Raw genomic sequence first — 24,165 nt, forward strand, 5'->3', positions numbered from 1 at the left:
GATTTGGTGTTTGCTTGTTACTTTAGCATAACTTAGCTTATCCTAAGTGATATGTACACTGAACAATGGAGATGGGAAGATTGAAGACTGCTTCAAAGCAGGGAACTAGAAGGACACTTTGTTTTATTGAAAACACCTTCCTGTGCCTAGTGTAATCGTAAGTCTTTACACAATTATTATGAAAAGGGTATAAGCACTCTTATTTTACAAAGAGATTAACATCTTGTTAAAAATCATTTAACCAGAAACATAATTCAAACAAGATTTCTCTGAATAAAAATCCATGTGCTGATTAGCTAAATCATTGGTCATGCCAAGAAAGGAGTTATAAAAAAGTTCAAATTTGTAAGCTATCTGATAGTTCTAGAAAGGGAAGGCTACTCAGATTGAGCTAAAATTCAATTTCTTAAGAAGGAAATTTATCCATTGATGCAAGGAGACATCTAGAATTGAAGCCAATCAGAAAGCAACACAGCAAAGGAAATTTTCCAAATGGAAAATGTGAAAAAAAATGCAGAGTTTCAATAGGTAATTTAAAATAGACTTCTAGTCTTCTTCTTCCTTCATAACAGCCACTTGAAATTCTTTTCCACGTTAAGGCAGCACTCTAACAAGACCAGCAAGCTTGAAGACAAGGAGGCAAGAACGAGGAGCAGTTGACAAGGACATTCAGTCATGCTGATCTTTTGTCGAAATCCTGCAGCAGCAAATCAATTCACTTACAGAGCAATCATTACAGATGAACTGAAAGTTCACTAAATGCTACTAAGCAATGAGGACTGACATTAAAAGACAAAGCTGGCTAAACATTTAAGAAACAGAGAAGGGAGGAAAAAAATTTGAAACAATATTACAGTAAGAAATGAGACTTGCCAGTGTTTGTAAATAACCAGATGGACTGCACAGAGACATGATATAAGAAAGTTTAGTTGTACAGATTAGTCTTCTATTGCACAGGCACAAGAAATTAAATGAAATATTCACAGTACAAAGCTCGGGGGATCATTACAACATTGAATAAGCACACCACTGAATTTTAAGAAATTGCCCTGGAACCACTAGGAGAGAGGGATATAAAAGAAATAAAGGCTGTTCTGGCAATGGCAAAATACAAAAGCATTAGGATTTTCTTTTTTGAGTGCATGCTATTATGGGGATGAAATTGGTGCTCTTGTACACTTGTTTCATCTCATCAGAACAGTGTGGCTTTTAAATTTTAATCTGAATGTTCTTGAGGAAGATGTGAACTTACTTAGCTAAATTCCATTTCTCCCACTTCCTCCTGTTCTATAACTCACATGTATATTACCTATCTGGCCCCTGAAGACATTTCCTTCTTTTAGGAAAAAAAATTAAAAAGACATTAAGACAGAGTCTTAAGTCAGAATGAGACCTCTTAAGACACTCGCTATGGGGTGGGTGGGACAGGGTGGGCTGGAACAGAGGAAGAGGAAAAGGGGAAAGAAAAATGAATAGCAGTAGGTGAACAAATATGTCTTTACTTTGATGTGTTCTGGGCTTCATATTTGTAAAAGCCCCCAAAAGAAGGAACTCTCATAATGTTGAATGTCTATTTAAATGTCTCAGGAAAGACTTCATTGAGAATTTCAAATGTCAGGGTAAAGGGAGAATGTAGAATGTTTTTAAAATGTTGAGTTGCTTTTAATTAAAAGTTAATTTTTTAAAAACCTGTAGCTTTTAATATTTTTCTTCTGAATATAGCACTTCATGCACAAGATGAAGTGTTAAATTTACTCCATTGAACTTGCACATCCTAAAAGGTTAGACTTCTTCCATGAGAATCAGTGGAAGGAGTTTCAGAAACATTTCAGAGTAATTTTCAAATATCACAAGACCTTCCCAATATGCTCTCTCTTTCTACAGTTCCCCAGAAATTCTGCTATGCTTCCTCATCTTTCCCCTCCTTGGCAATCACTGTTCTAAAACAACTGCTACAAATGGGTGAATGTTAGGTCTCTTTGTGCTGTGGGAGGGGGAGAAAAGCTAACAACCACTAGCTTATGCCCTGGCATTAAATGTATTAGAATATCCAAAGCACTCCCAAAAGGGAAGTCCTTCTATGGTTCTTAACAAGAAACAGAGAGCGCAACCTCATTCCTAAGAGTTTATAATTTTTATTCATTTTGTTAGACATCTTAAGATAGAATTATTTTTAAATTTTATTGTCCTGAGAGCATTCAATTTATTATTTGCACTAAGAACATTCATACTCTCAGACATCTGGATCAAAATAAAAAGAATGACAGAGGCTTAATCGTCCATTTTTTAAATGTGACACAATGTTAACAGAGCTTTTGTACAACTCTTCACATAAAGTTCAAAAGGATTTTTTTGATATTCGTTTAAGGCAACATTCAGAAGAAAGTGCACTGATACTATCTTCTCTTTTGAAAAGTAATGGTGTATGCAGAAGAACTTGAAAATATCAATTGATATATTTTTTTATTCTCAGTAATAACAATAATAATGGGAGACTGTAACACCCCACTGTCAACATTAGACAGATCAATGAGACAGAAAGTTAACAAGGATATCCAGGAATTGAACTCAGCTCTGCACCAAGCGGACCTAATAGACATCTACAGAACTCTCCACCCCAAATCAACAGAATATACATTCTTCTCAGCACCACATGGTACTTATTCCAAAATTGACCACATAGTTGGAAGTAAAGCACTCCTCAGCAAATGTAAAAGAACAGAAATTATAACAAACTCTCTCTCAGACCACAGTGCAATGAAGCTAGAACTCAGGATTAAGAAACTCACTCAAAACCGCTCAACTACATGGAAACTGAACAACCTGCTCTCGAATGACTACTGGATACATAACGAAGTGAAAAGGATTCTGTACTATAAGACTGAAGAAGGGTTTTCCCACCTAATAAAGATCCTTCCTACACAGTGGGGGAAGATCTGGAGAGGTTTAGGATAAAAAATTAAGATTTAAATCTAAGTATGAGTCCCTTCTTTCTGCCTACCTTATTTTAAGTTTGAAAGCACAGGGAGGAAGTGATAGAAACTCCTAGATAGATTTTAAAATCTAAAAGCAGAAGAGGATTGTGTCCCACTTCCAGCTTAGAATTCTGCAAAGGAAAGGCTTTACAGAGTGTTCCTAGGCATACCCAGGGTGGAAGCAATAGCGTAAATATGGTTGCTATGGTTTGGATATGGTTGGTTTGTCCCACCCAAACTCATGTTGAAATTTGATCCCCAGTGTGGCAGTGTTGGCAGATGGAGCTTAGTGGGAGGTGTTTGAGTTATGGAAGCAGATCTCTCATGAATGTCTTGCTGCTGTTTTCATGTAGTAAGTCAGTTCTTGCTCTAGTGAGACGAAACTACTTCTTGAAGGAGTGGATTAATTCTCGCAAGTGTGAGTTGTTATAAAGCCAGGATGCTCCTCAGGTTTTCCCTTCTCCACCCATGTCTGCCTCTCCTTTGACCTTCTCCACCATGTTGTGAGGTAACACAGAAGCCAGGACTATGCCCTTGAACTTCTCAGCCTGCAAAACTGTGAGCTAAACAAACCTCTTTTCTTTGTAAATTACCCACTCTCAGGTATTCTTTTGTAATAACACAAAATAGACTCAGACAATGTTATTGCAGTATATTTAGGCAGAGAGGACCTGAAATAGCCATGCCTATGACAGCTTGACTCCCTGCAATCCCTGTGAATGTAGATTAGATTTTAGAAGTCCTCGTGTACTTATGGGGCAAACAAGTAGCTATGTACTTATAGAAGGAGGCCAGGCCGTCAGTCTTCATGACAAAGGAGAGAGAACCCAAAGCAAAGACTTAGGATAGTCAAGCTGGGGGCAGACGGTGGATGTGAATAGGTCTAAGTGGATGCAAAATGCCAGGAAGAGAGGAGAGAAACAAAAACAAGGGAAAATACTGAGTGTTCCTCCCTCACTGCAACCCCAGAGCCAGTACCATGCCTCACCTGTGGTAGAACAGAGGACTAGCTAAGACCAGCTAGAATAGCTATGTACCTCAGCATGGGATATGGCAAAGATAGAGGCAGACCCCTGAGACCACACAGGGCTGCTATGTATAAATTTTATAAAGATAAAGTCATGACTCTCCTGCAGATGTAAAGTGAACACATGCTACAGTTTTATTCAGCTTATTAATTAAGGATGGAACCAATGAGATGTTAAGACCTGTTCAGGGGAGAATCTGAAGAAGAGTAACACATAGGCAGTCAAGAATTCTGAAATGATTTTGCGAAAAGATGTAAGATTGATTATTATTTTTCTATTGGTTCATAAAACATAATGCTTGGAGTTTTCTTTCCTACGGGGCAGAAATCCATTACATTTCTATTGGAAAAAATTCATTTATGTTGTTATGGACAGCAATGACTTGCATTACTTTCAGTTTCCTGCAAGTTACCTTTTCAGAGTTGTAAAATACACTACTCAGTAAAAAGTCAAACAGCTACACATCATGACAATGACAATGCACCTACTCTGCGGGAAGAACACCCAGGAATCTCTTTTACCTACTTGCAAGTCTTGGACAATTTTTTCTGACAGTTTTTGCCACTCCTCAGTTGGAGGCAGCAGGAACTCCTGGCAGATGGCCTTCCACTGAAACCACAAAAGGACAAAAGCCTCCACAGATGTTAGATGACCCCAAGCAGAAGCAGGGAAAAGAAGTGGAGCATGAGTAGGGATGGAGAGGCATTGGGCTAAGAAACTACATTATGCACTAGAATTGACTGTGTCACTTGGGACTTGTCAGATTAAGTTTCCCACCTTCAGCAGATACATGATTTTTTAGAGCTGCATAACATCCAGTTATATTAGGATAAAGACTATCACATACCTCTGGTTTTGCATTTCCATGTGGTGACAGTTCCCTTGGCTATTCCCCACACCTTGGATTGACATCCTTTCTGAAAAGAAGAGGATTATAAACTGGTGAACTCACCCCTTCTGGGATCTGTCTGTTTTGCATATACCTTCTGTAGGGGAGGAAAAGTATCCTATCTTAGGTTCATGTCTAAGGCTCCTTTAATAAAAGATGGATTAAGAAGAGAAAAGCATACAAATGTATTTAACCTAAGTTTTGTGGGAACCTCTATAAGGAAATAAAGACCTAGAGAAATGATAAAACCTGAGTGTTTTTTAAAGTAGGTTTGACGAAGAGTGAATAGTCTGGAGAAATGTGATAGAGCAAAAGGGTGTGATCTCATGGTAATAAACTGAGGGAGATTTAATAAGGCCTGCTATTTGCTGGCTCCCTGTGTCTTCAGAGACAATGGGGCTCCTTTCCTCTGGACATAGGGAGGTCATCTCTCACATGAGGGTATCTTGACCTGCTTCAGGGTAAGGGCAGAAAATCCTTCCGGCACATGCTGTCTCTCAAATTTCTCTAGCTTAAAATATTCAATATGCTACAGTGCTGTATTTTGGAGGTAGTGTGCCCTGAAGCTCATCATTCCCCTCAGACAGGGTAGTGTCATACTGCTCTGTGCCATGCAGAAAGCTGTCTGCCCATGAGGCAGAGAATGGTAGCAGGATAAGTAGGTCTCATTCAAGAGTAAAATATAAGAGAGTCCCCACTGGGGCTGTACTTCTGTGCCACATCCTCTAATCTAAGACTTATCAATTAAACTAATATTGTATTTTCCATAGATCTGACTCTGTACTTATTTCTCAATTATTTCTGAAGACAAGGAAGACAGGGAAGTATTATTTATTGACCTCCTCAACATCAACAATCACATTTTTATATAGTCAATTTGGGACTGAGAAACTCAAAGGAAAAGATTTTGATACAAGAATTCCAGTATTTAGTTGAAAACTGAAAGACAGAAGACTCAAAATAAAAAAACAAAATTATATATTATCCTAAATGTCAAAGCCCCCAAAATACTTTCTTAATTTTTGTTTTCTCTGGCACTTGATAATTACAATCACTATCTTTTTAGAAAGTCCCTCCTCCTTCAGTTTCTTTGGCATGAAAAAAAAAAGAAATCATACAATTTTTTTTGATAGAACTTAGTTAGAACTCAGGAAAACAAAGATGACTAAGAGACTCCATCTTCATATTTTCATCTTCTACAAGATGACTTAGAAAACAAATATAGAATAAAAATTGTATAATAAGGAGATTTGTGTAATTGTATAATTATATAATAATAAGTTGTATAATAAATTGTATAAATATAATTATACTATTTTTGTATAATAAAATTATTATACAAAATATATAATTTGTATAATAAAATTATTATACAAAATATATAATTTTGTATAATAAATTGTATAATTGTATAATACAATCTTATATAATAAGAGTTTATTGTATAGTAAAAAGAGTGATAAAAGGCTAACTTTGTTATTGCTTTTTTAAGTTTTCTATAAATTATCTTTCTTCTAATGACTTAGTTTTGATATTTTACTATCAAAACCTTTTCCAGAAAAAAAAATAAATGCACAGAATATAAAACTTGGCTTAAAATAATTATGTGTCAATTAAAAATTTAGAATAAAGAAATGAAACACTTAGCACAGAAAAAATGGCAGAAGCATCATGAGAGAAAATTCATTGCAATGTAAGAGGCAAATAGTATTCTGCTACGTGTATTGCAATATACATTGTTCTGAGACTCACATCAAATAATGTATTTTAAATGTTTTATGATACAAGGTAAAAAGTGGTAAAAGGTTACAAAAAATTGGTATATTTTCAAAAGATATTACACTTAATTAATTTTAAGTTACTACTGGTAAGTATAGCACTCCAAGCTAACTCACAAAATCATAATTAATAAAAACATTTTTTACATTTACATGATGAAAACATAATTATTCTCATATATATAGGTTCAATTACCAAATCTGAAAGGTAAATTATGATATCTTAGGCTATTTTGGGGTTAAATATATCCTGTTCTTTTACTTGTTTGTAAACAATTATATTTCAAAATATTTGTTATTTTTAACTCTCTAATTGTAGTTTTAGTCAAATTCCATTCAATAATTAAGATGCCTCTGTTACCTGAAGTTCTATTTTTCTCTAAGCCACATCATTGATCTTGCAAATTCAATTTTAACTAATATGAAATATTTGTTTGATTAAAACAAAGTAATACAACAAAACATTTAAAAAGCCAAAAACTTGTAGTTTAACTTTCTGTGTGATTACTGTGCTGTAGAGTATACTCTATTGCCAAAACTAATTGCTAAACCCAGGATATCCTCCAGTGAGGCCTTATTCTGGAGTTTTGTAAAGGCAACATGAGGCTTACAATAAGATTTCAATTTCATAAGGTTTTGTTGGGGTAGAGTTGCTACACTAAGCTGGCTAATATTGTTTTTCCTACTGAAAGTCTCAGTCAGCTCAGGAGGCAAGGTGAAGCTTGAATTGGTCCACATGAAGCAGATAAAACAGGTTTTAATTTGTCAACATTGTTAAGAGATGAAAAGGGAAGCTCTTTTAAACCCAGGAAACAGAATCTCAAGAGATCCTCAGATGGTCAAGAGTTACCATTGAAATTCAAAAGCCTCTTGCTCCCTTAGCCCTGTCCAATTATGAGGACAAATGAACTCTATAACAGCCATGGCAAGAATTAATGGCAGTAGAAAAAAAAGTTTTCTATCTAGACCAAGCTAGACAGCAAATGTGGAAAGAGGTACTCTATCAGAAACAAGTTAGTAGAGGGAAGAGCACAGTCTTGGAAGAAAGAAAACCCAAATATGCCATCTGAGCAGAGTCACTACCGGCTGTGTGTTCTCAGGCAATTTATTTAACCTCTCGGAGGTCCACATCCCCAAGTGTAAAAGAGTGGTTAACCCATCTCATTAGATTCATGAGGATTAAATAAGATAATAATCCACCAATCTGGATTATAGCTCCTGCTACTATGGTCAATATATACCATGCATTATTTTTTCTGTATAATTTATAACACCTCAAAGAGAAGTAAAAGTAAAATTTCTAACTTGAGCAGTTCCTTTATCACAATTCAGCACTACCAGATTCTGTTTGTAAGTTATAAGACATTTATGAAAATGCTTAACTCATTATTGATCAAGTAAACAATGAGACAAAAATGATGAAATATTTCTAATGAAATACGTTAAAACAATCAGATGCTCATTTATCAAATTTTCTTTTTTATATATATCTATTTTTTTATTATACTTTAAGTTCTAGGGTATATGTGCACAACGTGCAGGTTGGTTACATATGTATACATGTGCCGTGTTGGTGTGCTGCACCCATTAACTCCTCATTTACATTAGGTATATCTCCTAATGCTATCCCTCCCCCCTCCCCCCACCCCACAACAGGCCCCGGTGTGTGATGTCCCGCTTCCCGTGTCCAAGTCTTCTCATTGTTCCGTTCCCACCTATGATGAGAACATGCGATGTTTGGTTTTTTGTCCTTGCGATAGTTTGCCGAGAACGATGGTTTCCAGCTTCATCCATGTCCCTACAAAGGACATGAACTCACCTTTTTTATGGCCGCATAGTATTCCTTGCTGTATATGTGCCACATTTTCTTAATCCAGTCTATCATTCTTGGACATTTGGGTTGGTTCCAAGTATTTGCTGTTGTGAATAGTGCCACAATAAACATACATGTGCATGTGTCTTTATAGCAGCATGATTTATAATCCTTTGGGTATATACCCAGTAATGGGATCGCTGGGTGAAATGGTATTTCTAGTTCTAGATCCTTGAGGAATCGCCACACTGACGTCCACAATGGTTGAATCAGTTTACAGTCCCACCAACAGTGTAAAAGTGTTCCTATTTCTCCACATCCTCTCCAGCACCTGTTGTTTCCTGACTTTTTAATGATTGCCATTCTAACTGGTGTGAGATGGTATCTCATTGTGGTTTTGATTTGCATTTCTCTGATGGCCAGTGATGATGAGCATTTTTGCATGTGTTTTTTGGCTGCATAAATGTCTTCTTTTGAGAAGTGTCTGTTCATATCCTTTTCCCACTTTTTGATGGGGTTGTTTGTTTTTTTCTTGTAAATTTGTTTGAGTTCATTGTAGATTCTGGATATAGCCCTTTGTCAGATGAGTAGGTTGCGAAAATTTTCTCCCATTCTGTAGGTTGCCTGTTCACTCTGATGGTAGTTTCTTTTGCTGTGCAGAAGCTCTTTAGTTTAATTAGATCCCATTTGTCAATTTTGGCTTTTGTTGCCATGGCTTTTGGTGTTTTAGACATGAAATCCTTGCCCATGCCTATGTCCTGAATGGTATTGGCTAGGTTTTCTTCTAAGGTTTTTATGGTTTTAGGTCTAACATGTAAATCTTTAATCCATCTTGAATTAATTTTTGTATAAGGTGTAAGGAAGGGATCCAGTTGCAGCTTTCTACATATGGCTAGCCAGTTTTCCCAGCACCATTTATTAAATAGGGAATCCTTTCCCATTTCTTGTTTTTGTCAGGTTGGTCAAAGATCAGATAGCTGTAGATGTGTGGTATTATTTCTGAGGCCTCTGTTCTGTTCCGTTGGTCTATATCTCTGTTTTGGTATCAGTACCATGCTGTTTTGGTTACTGTAGCCTTGTAGTATAGTTTGAAGTCAGGTAGCATGATGCCTCCAGCTTTGTTCTTTTGGCTTAGGATTGACTTGGCAATGCGGGCTCTTTTTTGGTTCCATATGAACTTTAAAGTAGTTTTTTCCAATTCTATGAAGGAAGTCATTGGTAGCTTCATAGGGATGGCATTGAATCTATAAATTACCTTGGGCAGTATGGCCATTTTCAGATATTGATTCTTCCTGTCCATGAGCATGGAATGTTCTTCCATCTGTTTGTATCCTCTTTTATTTCATTGAGCAGTAGTTTGTAGTTCTCCTTGAACAGGTCCTTCACATCCTTTGTAAGTTGGATTCCTAGGCATTTTATTCTCTTTGAAGCAATTGTGAATGGGCGTTCACTCATGATTTGGCTCTCTGTTTGTCTGTGATTGGTGTATATGAATGTTTGTGATTTTGGCACATGGATTTTGTATCCTGAGACTTTGCTGAAGTTGCTTATCAGCTTAAGGAGATTTTGGGCTGAGATGATGGGGTTTTCTAGATATACAGTCATGTCATCTGCAAACAGGGAAAATTTGACTTCCTCTTTTCCTAATTGAATACCCTTTATCTATTTCTTCTGCCTGATTGCCCTGGCCAGAACTTCCAACACTATGTTGAATAGGAGTGGTGAGAGAGGGCATCCCTGTCTTGTGCCAGTTTTCAAAGGGAATGCTTCCAGTTTTTGCCCATTCAGTATGATGTTGGCTGTGGGTTTGTCATAAATAGCTCTTATTATTTTGAGATATGTCCCATCAATACCTAATTTATTGAGAGTTTTTAGCATGAAGGGCTGTCGAATTTTGTCAAAGGCCTTTTCTGCATCTATTAAGATAATCATGTGGTTTTTGTCGTTGGTTCTGTTTATATGCTGGATTATGTTTATTGATTTGCATATGTTGAACCAGCCTTGCATCCCAGGGATGAAGCCCATTTGATTATGGTGGATAAGCTTTTTGATGTGCTGCTGGATTCGGTTTGCCAGTATTTTATTGAGGATTTTTGCATCGATGTTCATCATGAATATTGGTCTAAAATTCTCTTTTTTGGTTGTGTCTCTGCTGGGCTTTGGTAACAGGATGATGCTGGCCTCATAAAATGAGTTAGGGAGGATTCCCTCTTTTTCTGTTGATTGGAATAGTTTCTGAAGGAATGGTACCAGCTCCTCCTTGTACCTCTGGTAGAATTTGCCTGTGAATCCATCTGGTCCTGGACTTTTTTTGGTTGGTAAGCTATTGATTATTGCCTCAATTTCAGAGCCTGTTATTGGTGTATTCAGAGATTCAACTTCTTCCTGGTTTAGTCTTGGGAGGATGTATGTGTCGAGGAATTTATCCATTTCTTCTAGATTTTCTAGTTTATTTGCATAGAGGTGTTTATAGTATTCTCTGATGGTAGTTTGTATTTCTGTGGGATCGGTGGTGATGTCCCCTTTATCATTTTTTATTGCGTCTATTTGATTCTTCTCTCTTTTCTTCTAAGATTTTCTTTTCAATAGGACTGTTCCATTTTCACAAAGCTGTGGTAAATGAGCAATCTCATTTATTGCTCATTAGGCATTAATTTGGATATATAGGCTGGGCACGGTGGCTCAAACCTGTAATCCTAGCACTTTGGGAGGCCCAGGAGGATGGATCACTTGAGGCCAGGAGTTCAAGGTCAACCTGGCAACATAGCAAGACGCTTTCTCTAAAAACATTTTTAAAATAACAGGCGTGCATTATATCCACACCTGTAGTCTCAGCTACTCGGGAGGCTGAGGTGGGAGGACCACTTTAAGTCTAGGAGTTCAACGTTGCAGTGAGCCGTGATCATGGCAGTGCACTCCAGCCTGAGCAAGAGAGTAAGCCTCTGACTCTATTTTTAAAAATGTGTGTGTGTGTGTGTAAGTGATTTGATAACCATATCAAAATTTTACATAATCTTTGACCTAGAAGTTCCCCTTCCAGAAATTTAACCTTAGGAAATAAATATGAATATGAATAAAGAGGTATCTATAGGCAGCATTTGTATGAAAACAAGGGGAAAAGCTGGGAGGCCAACATTTTTCCAAAAATAAGGGGTGGGGAGAAAATAGAAAATAAAGTAGGCACATTAATAGGATAAAGAACTATGAATCTATGAAATTAATGATGTAAAAGAATATTTAAAGACATGGAGAGATGTTTACATGATGTTACTAAATTGAAAAATAAAAAATATGGTCTAATTTTAGTTTTGTAAAAGATATACATACACACACTGAAGAAGGATTATAAACTTTAGTATATCATAAATGTGATTACTTGTGGATACTAGGACTAGAATGAAATATTTTATTTATTTATTTATTTATTTATTTAGAGACGGAGTCTTGCTCTGTCACCCTGGCTAGAGTGCAGTGGCACAATCTCGGTTCACTGCAACCTCCAACTCCCGGGTTCCAGCAATTCTTGCACCTCAGCCTCCTGAGTAGCTGGGATTACAGGTGCCCACCACCACATCCGGCTAATTTTTGTATTTTTCGTAGAGACAGGGTTTCACCATGTTGGCCAGGCTGGTCTTGAACTCCTAATCTGAGGTGATGTGCCCACCTCGGCCTCCCAAAGTGCTGGGATAACAGGCGTGAGCCACTGTGCCTGGACTTAGAATAAAATATTTTAAAATTAAAATAATATTGTTCTAAGTAGTAAAATATACAGTTATTTTTATCATGAATGCATATAGATTCATTTTTTTCCTTGCCTTATTCATAACTGTAGTAAAAGTAATGTTGAAATGTACTGTAGATTTTTCTGCCAAATCTTCTACGGCTGAGTACGTGAAGTTATCATTCCATTACGATAAAATAAATCCATACAGAATTTAATTGTGTAAAGCATTTTTCTAAAATGCTTGCCTGGCAGTGAGAGATCGTCATTGAAGGAATAGTTAAATTGTTGAGCAGATGGGCTAGCTATTCAAATACAAGGTTAAACAGAGATTCTGGAAAGTGTAGAAGCCTTCTCTGAACATCAGTTACGTATTAATTCTTCCCTTTTAATAGTGTCTTCGATGTAGACATGAATAAGGAGCACCGGCCATTCATCTGATTGCAAGTCCTTAGGAACCTGCAATGTTGACGTCTTTCTTGTTATTTCTTCCTGTTGACTTACCAGTCAAAGAACATTTCCGGGTAAAAGTCTGTTCAGGAGCACTGAAGTAAAGCGCTAAATGTTTCAAGCCTATTCCATTTCACATCCATACTTTAAATATACTCAGAGAAATGTAATCTTAGAAACTTTCTCATGTACATTGAGGTTGCAATCCAATGGATCGAACCTCTTCTCAGGTAACACATCTGCTTTTTCTAAGTATAAGTTAGTTATAAATATATAATCATCACCACAGAATCCTAATAGAAAATAAAATGCAACATATTCCATATTACTGGAGATAGGTAAAAACGCTTATGAAAAATTTTGAAGCACCTTGCAAGTGTGTAAGGTGAAAGGCGGTGTGGCATAGGAGCGGAGTAAAGTATAGAAATAGAATATGTTGCTTCAAACTTGGCAGTTTGTGGTTTTACTCTTATATTTTGCATTTTCCTGATAAAGGTTATGTTAACAAATGCATAATCTGATTATGTCATAGTGTTCTTAATGCAAGTTTACACATCATTAAAAGATGCCTAACCAGGCACTGTGGCTCATACCTGTAATCCCAGTACTTTGAGAGGCCCAGGTGAATGGATCACTTTAGCCCAGGAGTTTGACACCAGCCTGGGCAACATGGTGAAATCCTATCTCTAGAAAAATACAAAAATTAGCAAGGCACAGAGTCACGTGCCTGTAGTCCAAGCTACTTGGGAGGCTGAGGTGGGAGGATCACCTGAGCTTGGAGAAGTTGAGACTGCAGTGCTGTGATCACGCCACTGCACTCCAGCATGGGTGACAGAGTGAGACCTTGTGTCAGAAATAAATTGATTACTGAAATTAATTTAAGTATGCCTAAAAACAAAACAAAAAAGAATATTTTTTAAAAAACTAACCCCTGTCAAACCTAAAGAAAAAGAGGCAAATAAGTGTTAAAAAATTCTAATAAATAGTATTCACAGCAGATAAACAAAAAATTATAGTATCACAACTATTGTTCAGCACCCTTCAAACAATGCAAAACTTTTGACTTGTGAAAAACAAATTAATGAATACACAGAGGTAGTCTCAATGTTGCCAGCATGCTGAAAGAATGAGTCTTGATGATCATCAAGTTTAGAGAGGATAGCAAAACTGCTGACAGTGAAGATGCAGAATATCCAAATGAATATGAATTAATTAGGAGCAAAAGTCTTAAACTCAACCATTTAAATGATTTAAAATTTTAAAAAGCCATTTAAATTAAATCAACCATGTAATTTTAAAAGCAAACCGATTTTCTGAACATATACGTGATACTGATTTTAGAAATGGTTTTCTCTGCAGTGATTTTTCTACTAATACTGTAAAGGCTGACTTAGAAATGAGTTTGTTTAAGAAGTGATGAGATTCTAATATTTCATCAACAAACATCAGAATATTTAAGATTTTGTTGAGCATGGTAGCCTCTCTTTAAAGTCCTAGCTCTGCACTCATACATGTAAGCCCGTATTAGCAGATAAGAAAATAAAACTCCATGTCAGACTTTCAATTTTACCCTATAAATAGTATAATGAAGACCTGATGTTTTTTCATGCTTGACTTGCAGCACTTTTTAGAATCCAATACACTCTCACTGTCCCTCTCCTCTTTGTGTGTGTGTGTGTGAGTGTGTGTGTGTGTGTGTGTGTGTGTGTGTGTAGTTAAAGAAGTTCATTCCCTGGATAACTTTTAAAGCCACATATGCAGTTACTTGACCAGGATTCCCAAGGCAAAAGAAAGACTAAAACCATTTAAGTCCCTTCCACGTATAAACACTGACCCGCTTTTTCAGAGGGATCCTGTAGAGAGGTAAGTGCTGCTCAAAGGCACACTGTTCTCTCTTTTAATTTTACCCTCTAGAGTAAATAGTATAATGAAGACGATGTTTTTTCATGTTTGACTTGCAGCACTTTTTAGAATCCAGTACACTCTCACTTTCTCTCTCTCTCTCTTTCTCTCTCTCTCTCTCTCTGTGTGTGTGTGTATTTAAAGAATCTCCTTCCCTGGATAACTTTTAAAGCCACATATACACTTACCTGAGCAGATTCCAAGACAGAAGAAAGACTAGAACCATTTAAGTCCCTTCCAAATACAAACACTGACCCCCTTTTTTCAGGGGGATACTGTAGAGATTTAAGTGCTGCTCAAAGGCAGCTCCTCAAGAACTCTTCTCTAATTTATCAGTCACTAGGCATTTTCTGAATTTTATATTCATTCAGTACTCAAAAATAAGTTTCTGTTACAACATTTGTTAACTCATTCCACAAAGATGTGTTAGGTGCTTTCCATGTGTATGGGAGGCATCAGGGTATGGAGGGGAGAGCCCAGGCCTTGTCTTCAAATGGAGCTATGTGTAAATCCCGTTTCAGCCTTGTGGTTAAGTTGCTTAACCTCTGTAATCCTTGTTTTATTCATCTGTAAAAGGGGTAATAACTGTGTCCTTATACACAGTTTATAGTAAATATTATTTTAAAGATTATATGAAATAATGAATATAAAACACTTTGCTCATGAAGTAAGAACTCAGTCAATGTGTAACCCAGGGCTCTTGGGTTTTTGGGTATGCACTGTGAAAAAGTACCCATTTGTAACAACAACTTGAGTTCGTGTTGTCTCAAAAAGTTCCAGGAAGAAGCTCAGCCCCAGGAGAACAAAAAACTGGTCATATGCAGAGACGCCTGATATAGAAATGAACTTTGGCAAACTCTCCTCACTATCATACTAAAAACCCCACCTGAGGAGGAGCTTGTCATTTTCTAAACATACCAGTTTGGAAGCATGATCTGCATCTGTGCTGCCTTTATTCCACCTCTACGTACAATGACTCAGCTAACCAGTCCAATAAAAGCCCTGTTTTCACCATTGTTAGGGGAGACACTGCTTCGCGAACTATCCCTGTTGTCTTCCTTACTTGTTGCATAAAATCTTGTTAAATCCTTCTTGGTGTTGTGGTCACTGGACTATCATGCGCTACACCATTGACTTTACCTATTGTATTGGTAACAAATGTCGGTAAATGTTCATATTATCTATTATTATTGTCACTAGTGTCATTGTTATTACTACTCCTACTATGATTGCCCTGTACTTGGTTTACCAAAGAGGAAACCAAGAATATGTAATACCAGTACAGATCCTACAGGATCTCCTAGTCTTTGTGAACCCAAAGAATCTGAGACAGGTCTCAATCAATTTAGAAAGTCTATTTTTGCCAAGGATAAGGACACTCCCATGACACAACCTAACAAAGTCCTGATGACATGTCCCCAAGGTGGTCAGGGTACAGCTTGGTTTTATACATTTTAGGGAGACATAAGACATCAATTAATATATGTAAGATGTACATTGGTTCAATCTGGAAATGTGGGACAACTCAGAGTGGGAGGTTTCAGGTCATAGATAGATAAGAGACAAACGGTTGTGTTCTTTTGAGTCTTTGGTCTTTCAGTGAATAGATAATTTACATGTGAAGAGGGTAGAAGGAATAGTCACTTATGCCTTAGTCTGGCTCAGTGAATCTGCAATTTTTGCTTAAACAATAGGGCAGAGGAAGCAATCAAATATGCAAAGAAACACAAAAAGTGGCTCAACAGTCAAAGACAGATTTATTTTGGAGAATAAACTGAGAGGGGCTTCTGGCCAATTTCAGTCAGGAGCATTCTCTCTTACAAACTAAGAGTATTTATTGGTTTAAGGGTAAGAGAACTTATCACCGGTGTGGAATGTTTCTGTATAAGGGAGAAGTCAATTGCAGGGTTGGAATGTATCTGGTTGGAGGGGAGGTTATCTTGGGGCTGACATGTCTCTGGTCAGGGAGGGGTTTGGAATGTTTCTGGTCAGAGATGTTATTTGTGGCTTATGGTCATCCTGGCTTTAGCCATTAGGCTGATGCCCTTTGGTTTTAGGTGGTTTTTTATCAAGATAAACTTTAAAATGGCAGTGCTTGTCCAAGATAGCAATGCTCCTGCTCTGTCACCTTGTCCTGTGACATGTTCATCACCATTCCAACGGGAAAGTAAAAGAATGGGGGCTTTCCATTGTAAAATAACCTTGGAAAACATTGATGAACAAGGTTAAGTAAGTTTCTTTTCTGAAGTTTCTCAGGTCCTTTTTATGTATAAATCACCAGGAGAGGGTGGGATGCATACATGGCACTTCTCCGACATATTTAACCACAAAACTCTTCTCATTGCACATATGTAAATTGGGAATATGTTGCTTTAATTGGAAGAGAAAACGTTAATGGTAAAATAGGAGGTAATTTGGAGGATTTACATGTATGAAAAAGAGAAAATGTTTTGAACACCTTTAAAATGCCAGAAATTTAAACAACTGTTTATATAATCCTTGCAGCAATTGCATTGTGTTCAATCACCAAGATTTTACAGATGAAGAATTTGAAACTCGAAGATGAAAACAAAGTCTTATTGCTAGTAAGTGAAGGAGATAGCCGCTTCCATGAATTGAAGTACCTCTCAAATATCTGGAATTACAAAGTGAGAGAAAAGAAGATTGGTAAATGAAAGAGAATGATTATTCCAGGATATGTATGCACAACTTCCTTATTTTTTTCATTATTTCACCCCTAAAATTTGTTAACTGAAATCCACAAAGAGTAAGAGGGAAAAGGTAAGTCTTAATAATACAAAAAGTACAGAGAAAATGTAAATTGCTCTAAGAAAAAGCACAAGGTGCCACATAAAATATTGTCTGTGGTGTTTTCTTTTTCGTATTTTAAGACCACAATTATTTTACTCTCTATGGGGTAACTTTAATAGCAGGTCCAGTGAGGCATATGAGTAGTGAGTCTACATTGTAATGGTCCTGCTTTCCTTTGTATATAAAACCAGTTAAATTAAGTCAAAAACATGTTTAAAATATATGGGTTTTAAAAAAAAGGGACTGGTTCTACAATCTGCAGTGAACATTTTTTTTTCCTGCTTTCTAGGCCCCATGACACCCAGCACAACCAGTGAGAGACAGATAGATGGATGATAGATAGATAGATCGATAGATAGATGATAGATAGATAGATAGATAGATAGATAGATAGATAGATAGATAGATAGACTGATTGATACATGATACATAGAATGGCCAGATGCATACATATAAACATACATCTATGTATCAAGCATATATATGTTTGATATATCTCGATAATTGGTACTGTTGTCACTGAACAATAATATCTTCCAACTGTATCCACCAACATAACTTGAGAGGTTATTTTTATAATTTGGATAATTGGATATAGTTTTATGATTGGATCAGATTGTCTGACACAGATGACTTCCTGAGAGGCCACCGCCCTATCTCCTGGAATAAGAACCTCCACCGAGATTTTGGTGAGCCTGTATTGCAGATTTCCTCTCCTGAAAAAAACCTAAAAGCTCAAGTGGGTAGGGCCAAGACCCACAAAATTACTAGGCTGTGGCCAGCAGACCACTTTTGCAATACCCAGACACTAGGTTCAGTCAACATTCTTTCTCATCAGGAGCACTAACTGTGTAATTTGTGACTTAAAAGAAAGTCAATTCTCTGAGTCAGTGACTATCACCTAATTGCTTGAAGGATTTTTTCCAGATAGGTGGTCTGGAAACTTTTTACCTGTTACCTTCCATCCCTGAACCATTTCAATCTTCTGCCTCCTGGATATCTTGGAGAAAATGAACGAACACAACACAGCTTCCAGTTTTTAGAGCATTTCCCCCATACAGAACATTGTCTTACCTGATCTTCCCGATGACCTCAACAACAGGAAAGGCAGGTCCTTTCATTTCCATTTATAAGACGCACAGACCCAGGATTATCTAGCCACAGGAAGCAAGACTCCAGATTTGAAGTCCAGCATCTTAAAATGACAACCTTGGTAACTCTGCATGAATGAACTGGACAGTAAAGTGGAATTATTACTGGGAACTGCAATGAATAAAATCTTTTGCATTTTTTGCCTACGTTTCACAGAGGGTGATATTTTTCTGAGACAATCAAATTTATACCACGGCCATAATACAGAAACGTTCTGACCAACAAAGTCATGCTCCTGCATCTACGTAGTAGGTAACTGCAGAAAGGGCTTCCTTTCTTCCTTCTTTGTGAAATTGCCTGAAAACAGCTCCCCCTTGCTGTCCGTCGAGGCATATCTTCACCAACGTTAAAACAGAGCTGAGGGAGATCGCATTTCTGCCTCCCTCCGGCCCTGCAGAGGGGCTCCAGCTATTCAGAGTTAAGGTATTAATAGGTAGATGGTGGTTTCTCCTCCTTCCCAGGGCCTCTTTCCTCTCTTGAGATTTCCTCCTTCTCACTTCTGAGCACAGGAGCCGGGCGGGTTTTCTGTCCCTTGCCCTGGACAGCACTGCCTGGGTGGCCGCTGTCCGGCAGCTGCTCTTTGTCCACCCAAAAAGATGTCCCCAAGACTCAGTAGTAACCAGACGGTCCCCACGGACTACTGCGGCCAAATTTCCGCCATCCCCGCTGTGGGAATCAGGCTTTTCCCGCAGAAAACCCCAGGAATCTAGAGAAAACTCCGTAAGTCCCTAGTCTCCACAGAGAAAACTAGGAGACACTCCCCCCAAACTCCGCTGTGAATACAGGCACAGCAGCCACAGGGGCTGCAAAGTGACGAGTGCGTTCTTCCCGTCGCAAACATAGGGTAATAAATAGCATGCATCGAAGATATTACTAGGAAGAGATAGCTCTTTAAGTCACGAGAGGGGAGAAATGTTTGCCCCGGGAAAATTTGCCTCGGGAATAAAATTTGCCAGACTAGCTGCACGGGTGAGCTCGGTGAGAAGGAAGAAACCCGGATTGGAGGAGGTGAGGTCGAGAGCCAGGTTCAGGTGCAGGAGCTAGATGGGTGGACGCCGGTGCGTGGACTGGAGGTTTCCAGGTACCGCGCTTAGCGTGCCTGTTGAAGTCAAATGCATGGTTAAGGAGGCTAGCGAGGAAGACTAGTGAGGGAAGCTTGTGGAAACGGCTACGAGCCCAGAAAAGGCATGACGCGTCCAGTTCTCCAAGTTTTTGGAAGGGAAGAGCGGGAAAGCACCACGATCCCGCCTACTGTGCGGAGGAATCTGCGAGTCTCCCAGCTCCACCCCCTCAACAGTGATGCAAAGAGGACAAACACCGACGTAGGGAGAGGAAAAAATAAAAAAATTGCAGGGAGCGGGGAGTAGGCAACCAGCAGTCTTCCGCCAATAGGGCGAGAGGGAGCGCGTCCCGAGGAAACGAGCACCGCATAAGTACTTGAGTTGGGAACCCAGTGCTTCCGGAAGCTCGGAGCTCACCTTCCCGACCTCGCCGAAGTTGAAAAAAGGCAGAGCAGGGAGAGGGGCCGGCTCACCCTGCTGAGAGCTGCTCAGTGGGCAGGCGAGACGCTGCTCCGGGAGACGCCCACTGGAGGGATCGCAGAGCCCGGCAAGCGGCGAGCGCGCCAAGGACGGTGCGCTTCGGGCGAGGAGCCCAAGTCCTCCGAGACGGGGAGGGAGCGGCCCGCGAGGGCTGGGGCTCCGAAGAGGGCCGAGTAGGTGCTGCATGGACAGCATGCGTCTCTCCGCCGGTCCCGACGCGGGGCCCTCGGGCAACTCCAGCCCATGGTGGTCTCTGGCCACCGGCGCTGGCAACACGAGCCGGGAGGCCGAAGCCCTCGGGGAAGGCAACGGCCCGCCGAGGGACGTGCGCAACGAGGAGCTGGCCAAACTGGAGATCGCCGTGCTGGCGGTGACTTTCGCGGTGGCCGTGCTGGGCAACAGCAGCGTACTGCTAGCTCTGCACCGGACGCCGCGCAAGACGTCCCGCATGCACCTCTTCATCCGACACCTCAGCCTGGCCGACCTGGCCGTGGCATTCTTCCAGGTGCTGCCGCAAATGTGCTGGGACATCACCTACCGCTTCCGCGGCCCCGACTGGCTGTGCCGCGTGGTAAAGCACCTGCAGGTGTCCGGCATGTTCGCGTCGGCCTACATGCTGGTAGTCATGACAGCCGACCGCTACATCGCCGTGTGCCACCCGCTCAAGACTCTGCAACAGCCCGCGCGCCGCTCGCGCCTCATGATCGCGGCCGCCTGGGTGCTGAGCTTCGTGCTGAGCACGCCGCAGTACTTCGTCTTCTCCATGATCGAGGTGAACAATGTCACCAAGGCCCGCGACTGCTGGGCCACCTTCATCCAGCCCTGGGGTTCTCGTGCCTACGTGACCTGGATGACGGGTGGCATCTTCGTGGCGCCCGTGGTCATCTTGGGTACCTGCTACGGCTTCATCTGCTACAACATCTGGCGCAACGTCCGTGGGAAGACGGCGTCGCGCCAGAGCAAGGGCGCAGAGCAAGCGGGTGCCGCCTTTCAAAAGGGGTTCCTGCTCGCTCCCTGTGTCAGCAGCGTGAAGTCCATTTCTCGGGCCAAGATCCGCACGGTGAAGATGACTTTTGTGATAGTGACGGCTTACATCGTCTGCTGGGCGCCTTTCTTCATCATCCAAATGTGGTCTGTCTGGGATCCCAAGTCCGTCTGGACCGGTACGTGCCGGGAAAATAGAGGAAAGTGCAGGGATAGGAGTGTGTGTGTGTGTGTGTGTGTGTGTGTGTGTGTGTGTGTGTGTGAATGAGAATCTAGCAATTTTCTTCATAGTATCTTCTAGGGCAGTAGTTTTTAAACTTCTCTGTGTTCATAAGAGTCGCACCTTGGAGGAACACTTTTTTTTTTTTTTTTTTTTAAAGCAAATTCGTGGATTCCCCATGCAGACATTCTAATTAAGAATGTTTGGAATGGGGCTCAGGACTCTGCATTTGTAGTGTGCAATGATCCTGAGACCACAATTCCAGAAACTGTGTCCTATAGTCAGCCAGGCAACTACGAAGCCGAATAATGACTTTTGCCAAATCACTTGCTACTATATTAACACCATTTCAAGTCTATTGGATTCAGGGAAATAATTTTACTGTCACAGCTGCTTTTTGTTGGATTGTGAAAAGTATTAAGATTAATTTTAAAAATGTGTAGAAATGCCTCAGGGGCAAGGATAGAAACAGACATATATTTCTAAAGAAAACTGGAGAAAAATTCTTTAGAAGGTGAGTAATTCCATTTTGGCATTTAGCTAATAATGTTCCTTTCTCGTTATAATCTGTTTACTTTTTTTCTAACAATGATTACTTTAACACTTTTTTCTTGGTATTTCAAAGCAGAATTATTGATAAACTAAATTCGTTAGACTAATTCATTAGTCTTTCACCACTAATTTGACCACACAGCTCTACACCTCTCCACACAACTATTACAGTAGTTTACTGGAAATGTTCTCTACACCTACTATTGTGTTTGATTTTAATTCCTTCCCAAACTAGAAAAACTAACTTCATAGTGACTTGCAAAAAAAGATTTAATTTTGCATCTTGAAAATATTTTCTTCTAGTAAAGACAAAAATTCAAACTAGATAAAGTCCAATGCTTGTTGGAACTCAAACCAAATAAATTCAATGGTACAGTTGTTGCCAGAATGTTTCTGATAACAGGAAATAGGTATCTGGGAGTAGCTGTCTCCTTTTGCTTTTTGGAATTGGAGTAGGGGAGGTATGTAATATGCTTTGGAAGTTATATTTGCAAATAAAACATTTCAGTATGAATTTAAGTTAAATATTCTTCCTGACTATAATACTAGCGATAATGAAAAATACAATATAAACACTTTTATTTTTGGTTTACTATTTCTTATCTTGCTTGATCTTAGAAGCCTCTTAATATTGTCAATCAAATAAAGAAATTCAGCCTAATTATTGCTTTAGCAGAATTTACACACAAGTAATAAAAACTTCAATTGTGCATAGATATGTTGGTGATTTTCATTCTTTGTGAATACCATCTTACCCATGGCTCCTGATCACTTTTGACAGCAGCATCTTAGCACTAAGTGTGATTAAATAATAACCTGTAATTGTTTTCTGGCATAACAAGAGTGAGGAGATCCAAGTTTATATTTAATAATCAAGGAAAAGTCAGTGTTTATTGATTATTCTTATTTTTAGAAAAGGTATATTATCAGCACAGTAGTTCCACTGTGAAAGGTTATAATATTTATGCAGTTTACCAGTACTAATTATCATAATTATCATAAAATATTTTAGAATCCTGTTGGAATTTCCTAATTCTGCTGTTCTTCTTGATATAATTTGTTTGAACCACAATCACAGATGGTTTTCTTTTAAAATCAAACCAAATTTCTAACCAAAGAAAAACAACTAAAGCTTATATCATCCAGGGACTTCTGTACAGTTTTCATATTACAAGAATATTTAAAACTACTAAATTTGATACCTAATGCAATATTTTCTCCTGAGTTATTAGGATAAATACACTTTGGTATACATGGTTATTATGGACTCTTAAAATTTCATTACAATCGTAGCCATTCTATAACTGCTCTGTCATTAGCACATGCTAGTTGGAGTATAGAAGATAGAGATTTTTTAAATGAATTATTTAATAGTCTTAACCTCATAAAATTCCCACTCATTCTATTTAAATATTTTGATAGTGTTTTAAAAATACTTGAATTAATTTTAAGGCATCTTGCTTACAAAAAATATTTTATAGTCAAGCAATTTTCAAACACTCCCCATTTCCCTGATTGATAAACAAAATAGTTCATTTTCTATGATAATCCAGAAGGTTTTTCCTTTTTAATTAGTTAATAGAAAAATGAGTTCATCCATGGCTCACTTACATTACATAATTTCCCTTTATATTTTTCATGCAGAATCAGAAAACCCTACCATCACCATCACTGCATTACTGGGTTCCTTGAATAGCTGCTGTAATCCCTGGATATACATGTTTTTTAGTGGCCATCTCCTTCAAGACTGTGTTCAAAGCTTCCCGTGCTGCCAAAACATGAAGGAAAAATTCAACAAAGAAGATACTGACAGTATGAGCAGAAGACAGACTTTTTATTCTAACAATCGAAGCCCCACAAACAGTACGGGTATGTGGAAGGACTCGCCTAAATCTTCCAAGTCCATCAAATTCATTCCTGTTTCAGCTTGAGCCCTGTGTTCATGCAACTTGATTCTTGTTATTGACTTTTTGGCCCATTAGCTGAATTGAGCTAGAAATCACAAGAACAAATGCACCTTATTGATATAACCATACATCAATTCATTGGGTACAAGACTGTGTTTCTAGTTGCATTTTCACATTGCTACCAAAAACTAGACATTATTTTGCATGGAATATTAATGAAAACATGCTGTACTAAACTATGCAGGTCTAATTCCCAGAAATATAACAGAGGTTACATTTTTAAAGGAAAAATCATAACCATTCTAGCTTTATATTTTGTTGTTGGTTTCTTTTATTTTCATTTCTAACATAAGTAAGACTTGATTGGTTTAAAAGTCATATAATGTGCGGCACTATTTCTGAACAAAGAGAGCTCATCATCAGCCTTAGTATTCAGAGAAAA

The 24,165-nt window shown here is 38.6% G+C and overlaps 1 protein-coding gene across 2 annotated transcripts; it reads left to right on the top strand.

Moving 5' to 3' along the window:
- The first annotated feature begins 17,065 nt into the window (after positions 1 to 17,065).
- Positions 17,066 to 23,916, top strand: AVPR1A (arginine vasopressin receptor 1A). Of its 2 annotated transcripts, none has more exons than XR_009209363.1 (2): positions 17,066 to 17,141; positions 23,461 to 23,589. XR_009209363.1 is itself a non-coding variant. In XM_032172129.2 (2 exons), the coding sequence occupies exons 1-2, from the start codon at positions 20,254 to 20,256 to the stop codon at positions 23,745 to 23,747; spliced, it is 1,257 nt and encodes a 418-aa protein (XP_032028020.2). In that variant the 3' UTR covers positions 23,748 to 23,916. The 2 variants fall into 2 exon arrangements, 1 of the variants encoding a protein (XP_032028020.2); XM_032172129.2 differs by lacking the exon at positions 17,066 to 17,141 and adding an exon at positions 20,254 to 21,223 and having other exon boundaries at positions 23,461 to 23,916.
- Positions 23,917 to 24,165: the final 249 nt, after the last annotated feature.

This window comes from Hylobates moloch, unplaced genomic scaffold (genome assembly GCF_009828535.3).
Source record: "Hylobates moloch isolate HMO894 unplaced genomic scaffold, HMol_V3 SCAFFOLD_13, whole genome shotgun sequence".
Classification (NCBI taxonomy): Eukaryota; Metazoa; Chordata; class Mammalia; order Primates; family Hylobatidae; genus Hylobates; species Hylobates moloch.